The sequence below is a fragment of the Anoplophora glabripennis genome, unplaced genomic scaffold (genome assembly GCF_000390285.2).
Source record: "Anoplophora glabripennis isolate ALB-LARVAE unplaced genomic scaffold, Agla_2.0 scaffold90, whole genome shotgun sequence".
Classification (NCBI taxonomy): domain Eukaryota; kingdom Metazoa; phylum Arthropoda; class Insecta; order Coleoptera; family Cerambycidae; genus Anoplophora; species Anoplophora glabripennis.
This window is the reverse complement of record NW_019416260.1, coordinates 350,249-355,871: the sequence shown is the minus strand read 5'-3', so window position 1 is coordinate 355,871 and position 5,623 is coordinate 350,249. Positions and strand designations below refer to the sequence as shown.

Below are 5,623 nucleotides of genomic sequence, written 5' to 3'. Positions count from 1 at the left end.
TCTTGTACCTATATGACATTACAGTCAATTGCATTTTTTTCAAAAACTGCGTTTTAATCGATTTTAACACAAGTACTTTCATATCTAATGAATTCTAATGAAATTTTACTTGTAATATATGATATTCTGTAATGATCTTAACTTGGAAAAAAGGTATATCATAAAATGCCACAGGTAAAGATTGTAGCTAACGACATCTACCATATGATATAAAAATATCAACTCTAAGGTATGTAACATCTTCAAAAATTTTCCTGTCCAAAAATTTCAATAGGAACATTCAATTTTTGTTTGTTCGTTTGGAAAAGATCTGGCTAAAATTTAATAAAAAGAATTATCTTTGACGTCCTGTATCTCGAAAACAAACAACAATAAGTCCACAGGAAAGTATCGTCTTATTTTTTATGTTGTTAACTCCTGAAAATATTAGTCCGGGTGAATTAGGTTTTTTTTTCGAAGATCGGGCAGAAGTGGAATTTTATAGACTAATTGTAAGTAAAAAATTCACAGAACAAATACCTAAATTTATGTAGTTGTAGAGGTAGAGCATGATATTGTTTATAACAAAAGAAAAAAAAATTGCCCTTTTTTCAGTTTTTCCTTTATATCTCCCGAAAATAAGCCTCTAATCGACACAAGGTATACAGGGTGTTCCTAAATATCATGTACTTAGGGACGGGGTAATTCTTTGGCTTATTTCATGACTAAAAGTTCATATAGACATAGGTCTGCAAACGCTTCGTTACCAATCTACAGGGTGTTGAAATTTTAAGATATTTTTAGTTTTTTCTCTATAGCTCCCACAGTTTTTGAGATATTTAGCTGAAATTTGGAATATAGGTTACACTGTAGGGCTTACATCGTTGGACATGCCAAATGGATGTGATATTGTACAGAGTGATATAGAGAAAAAATTTAAAAAATCTTAAAATTTCAACATCCTGCCGATCGGTAACGAAGGGTTTCCGACCTATGTTTATATGAACTATTAGTCATGAAATAAGCCAAACAATTACCCCCTTCCTCTTATGTGCATGATATTTAGGAACACCCTGTATACCTATCGATTTTGTTCACGAGTCAATTTGCTACAAAGATGGGCTTTTGCGAAAGCTCACACATTTTTTTTTACGTTGTTAAATTAGCAGTGAAAAAAGTGCAAAATTTTCAGAATTAATTAAAAAGAACAAATTTGACTGGAATTGGATGAAACTACAGGAAAAGATAACTGTTGAGGTGTTCAACAAATATCCGCAATCCGGACCTCCAATTTCAAAACGGCAGCCTATTGCAAAATTATAAAGTCGAAAATGCGAGCGTGTATATCTTCTGCCCAAGCCAAGATATCAAAATTTGAAAAAAAAAGATCGAAAGATACATTGTCCCGCGTCTGTGTAAATTTCAGACTTTGAAGTTGCAAAATAAAAAAGTTATTAACAAAAAACAAAAAAAAAAAAAACGGTCCTTATCTCAGCGGTTTTTTAATACTCAGATTTTAAACCGATTGTACCAATTAGTGCTTAAAAGAACATGAATTTAAAAAAAAAGTCGATCCGCAGTTTGTTGCCAACGTATTCCTTTTAGTACACATTCAATAATTTTTACAAAAAACTTCTTCGCATAAATCAATATTTCCACATTTCTTTTTAAACTGCAAATAAAGCAACCAGAGACAAATCGCAAGCTTATTTATTAAACATTATTAAGTTTCCTAATACAAAAAGAAATAGTAAGAATCCGAGCAAACTTTCACACTACATTAATTAAATATTTATAACTCGAGACAGCTTCTGGACACGCGTCAGCAACAAATCTCCTTGCTTCACCACCGAATTAAACTGCGCGTTTTTCAAATCGGGCCTGTTGGTCTCCACGATCCCTCCAACCCTGTCGATTTTACAATGCAGACGACCCGTCGCTATAAACGTCGACAATTCCCTGAAATATTCGACACCCGATTAATAAAAATCCAATTTTTTCACAAAATTACTTACTCGTCGATGTAGTCCATCGTTACGCCAAACGCCTCTGCCATATACTGCAACGTTAGGGACCTGTACGATTCTAGCAGCTGCGTGTAAGCTAAGATCTTCATTTCTCGCACGTAATAACGATAGTGCGGGTTCAGGAAGTAGTCTTTCCTCAAAATACTCTCAACTTCGGCTAAAAAATTGTTCTCGTTTTAACCACTTACGTTACTAACGAACGTAGACGTATATTTACCTAAATTAGAAAAGAACTCGGCGTAATGGCACTTGTAAAGCGAGAAAAGATAGTCCTTAACGAAAGGTTCCGAGTGGAGTACTTCTAAAATTTCCGAACCCTTCACAACCTACAACAAAAAAATTGTGACGCCCCTCGCGTAACACGAAACTGGAAAAACACTATTCTAGATTATTTGATAAATTTACCTTATCCCGTAGCTGATTCCTAGGCAGACTAATGATAGAAGTGTACACAGTATAACGGACAAAAGCCTTGTAGTCCATCAGCTCATACGAAGTAAAGGTACTGACGGTATCCAAAAATAGGTTTGCAGCCGTTTTAAAATCTCTGACGGCCATACAATAAGCGCCTTGGTACACCTTCAGACGATTTCGTCTATCCCAATCCCCTCCCTCCTCGATTAAACTACAAACATTGTAACTGTACACTAAAACTCGCCATGTTATTTAATACAATTGTACCTCTTTGCTTTTTCGATATTCCTCGTGATGAGATCGTGATCCATAAAAAACAACCCTATCCTAATTAAATGGAAGATAATATCGAGCCGGTGACCCAACGAAACTGTCTTGTCGTAAGTCTGTCTGAAGGTACTGACGGCGTTCTCTTTGTCTCCTATACGGCTGTAATACTCTGCCTTTCTCAAATAGGCCTCTCGGACCTCCATTTCGCCCAAGTTTTTCTCAGCGTCTTCGATGGCTTCATCTAACAACTTTATTTGTTCGTCGTTCTTGGTTTTAAGGGTCTTCAGCATAGCAGGGTCAAGTTTCCAGCCCGCGTCCTTGCATATGAGTTCGTACCAAGGGGCCATATCTAAAGGTATTAAAAGAGTTATGTAGAATTTATTGATGTATAATATTCGTATATTCTAACATAACGTTATTAAGTAAGGACAAAGTAAAACATATACTGTGTTGTGTTACAAAAGTCCTAAGTCATGATTTACATACCATCTTTCTTTATTGCTTCTGTAATTTTTGAGTGCACAGCTCTATCATTTCTGTACTCTGGCAAAGACAGAAGAAATTTATAGTGAGTCAGCTCTAGGTCTGGGTTTTTTTCAAGTCCCTGGTCTTCCAAGTTTTCTATCGGCATTTTCACTTGATTTAAAAATCACAAATCTCAACTCTCAACAAAACCAAACTGATGACAAGTCAAAACGGTAGGCAATTTGACAGTACACAGAATTTACAGAAATGAAATAGAAATTGTTATGTGGTTATGTTTGCTGCACTGATCAGTCTCGTTTTCGCGAAGCGCCTATCATATCGGTAAGCAGTCGGTATCTTCTCATTACGTCACTTATATTGGCCATTTAAGATATTTGAAAATAAAGGAGTATTGTTGGATATTTTATGTGAAAGGAAAAAAGACTGCTTAGTTTATACATATTGCTTTATTTTAGGTATATATTTTGGTACAAATATCGTTGCAATATAAGGTAATACATTATGACGTTGTATTAGGTTAACAGTTAATTACGCTACAATAATATTGATCCCTTCTAAATGCACACACCACTATGGTTGGGTTTTATGGAGCTTTTCAGTCACTTTCTACGTTAACAGTCCTACAATTTTACGGTATTTGCTGTGGTTTAAGCAAACTGATGGGTACCTGAAAAACTCCTGCACAAAGTAACGTGCCTAGGACACCAAAATCAAAATTTGTTATCATTGAGCAAATACGGGCATCCACAGAATTTTTATTTATTCTCACCGTGTCGTGGGATTGATACTGGTGGGGCAAAACAATAGGTAGTTACAGAGTCCATTACAAGCTCTTAAATAGGTATATATTTCTTTATACGTCTTAGGCCGTAGTAGCTAAACACCATAGGCGTACGCACGATTTTTTTAAGGAGGGGTACTTCCCCTCTTTTTACAACGTGTACTGCCTGCTAAACATTAAGTAGTAGTATGGGACATTTTTACAATGTTTTACATTACTTATTAAGAACATCGTTTGCGGCAATCTCTAGAGAATGTGAAATAAAATTCGTAAAGAAGGAAAAGCTATATTTGGTTTAACAATTTTGTTTAACATGTATATTATTCAGAATATAGTTTTAAAGATTCTTTTTATTATTAAATCAGTCTTTAAGCTTATATACAACTCGGAGTTTTAAAAGAAGTCACATAAACATTTCTAGAATATTATAAAAAAATTTTAAAATAAAATTCAGGCAGTAGCTAGCTTTTAAGTCCATTGAAATATGAACGCCTACAGTTCTTTGTAATATTTACGTGACTTGCAATATTTTAACGTGTTTTTTTTTTAACGATAACTTTTAGATTTGATTTTAACAATTTTGAATAGTCGGTCGAAAGGGTTAGAGGCACAGCTTAAGGAAGGCATGCTGATATGATAAGGTTCTAGATTACGTTATAGTAATTTTACACCTACATATACATAGCTAGTTGTGGCCAGGAAAAGCATTTATATTCCAGAATAGAAAGATGAATGAAAAGATCATTTTATTTGGATTTTATTATCTGACGCGGGCAACTGAGTTCGAAATAATGTTCAAGTTGGTAGTATTCGTACTTATTTATATTACAAAAGTGCTAATATCCAAAATCCAGTTAAAAGTTTTTTATGGCCATTAGATGGCGTTGGTTTCTCTCGTTTCATTCATCTTTATATCGTTTTACAGAATGTGGTTACAGATAGACCTTATATCGACCTAAATGCGTATCTAGTACTTTTTTCTGTTTAGAATCTATCTATTAATTGACGTTTGCAGTATTTATGTTACATTTACAGTAATAACAGGACCTCATTCGTTCTCAAGCAAAAATCGAACTATCTTACGTCTCTGCATCGTTTATTTACAGGTTTTGTGATGGTTTTGCAGTCTTAGTTATGAGGAGAAACGTTTTGCGAAAAATGTAATAGACCGGGAGATATTAGACTGAAGTTACTCTGAGAGTACTGACAAGTAACCGAGAGATAAGTACAATAAACTAAATTTAAAAGATGGACTGCGAGACACCTTTGTGAATATTCAATTTTCCTTTTCAAAAAAATAATGTGTACAGCGACGTATTTCTCACTTATGCCATGTTCGTAAGTTGAAGAGAAGTATCGATTTTATCACAAAATTTTTTTGCATAAGTGTCGCAAGGGACCTAAAAATGGAAAACTTTGTAAGAAAATGTGGAAAAACATCTTTATTTGTCTACCAATTTCTCATTAATGCCAATTAGAAATATTACATTATTATATTCGAAAAGGTCATAAAAAACATTGGCATAAGTCCTACTAAGGACTAAAGAAAATAGAGCTTTGGAAAAGCTGCGGAAAATTTTTATTTTCATTCTATAACTTTCTCATTTATGCCGTTGAAAATTTATGATACTTACTATAAATAATGTACTGTGTCAAGTAGGCATCA

General features: G+C 34.1%; 1 protein-coding gene across 1 annotated transcript; it reads right to left on the bottom strand.

Moving 5' to 3' along the window:
- Nucleotides 1-1,671: 1,671 nt before the first annotated feature.
- LOC108917986 (26S proteasome non-ATPase regulatory subunit 6) lies at nt 1,672-3,406 on the bottom strand. Its single transcript, XM_018724821.1, has 6 exons — nt 3,177-3,406; nt 2,688-3,039; nt 2,412-2,631; nt 2,224-2,332; nt 1,995-2,163; nt 1,672-1,938 (listed from the first exon to the last, which is right to left on the bottom strand). Exons 1-6 carry the CDS (start codon nt 3,319-3,321, stop codon nt 1,764-1,766), a joined length of 1,170 nt encoding a protein of 389 aa, XP_018580337.1. The 5' UTR covers nt 3,322-3,406; the 3' UTR covers nt 1,672-1,763.
- Nucleotides 3,407-5,623: the final 2,217 nt, after the last annotated feature.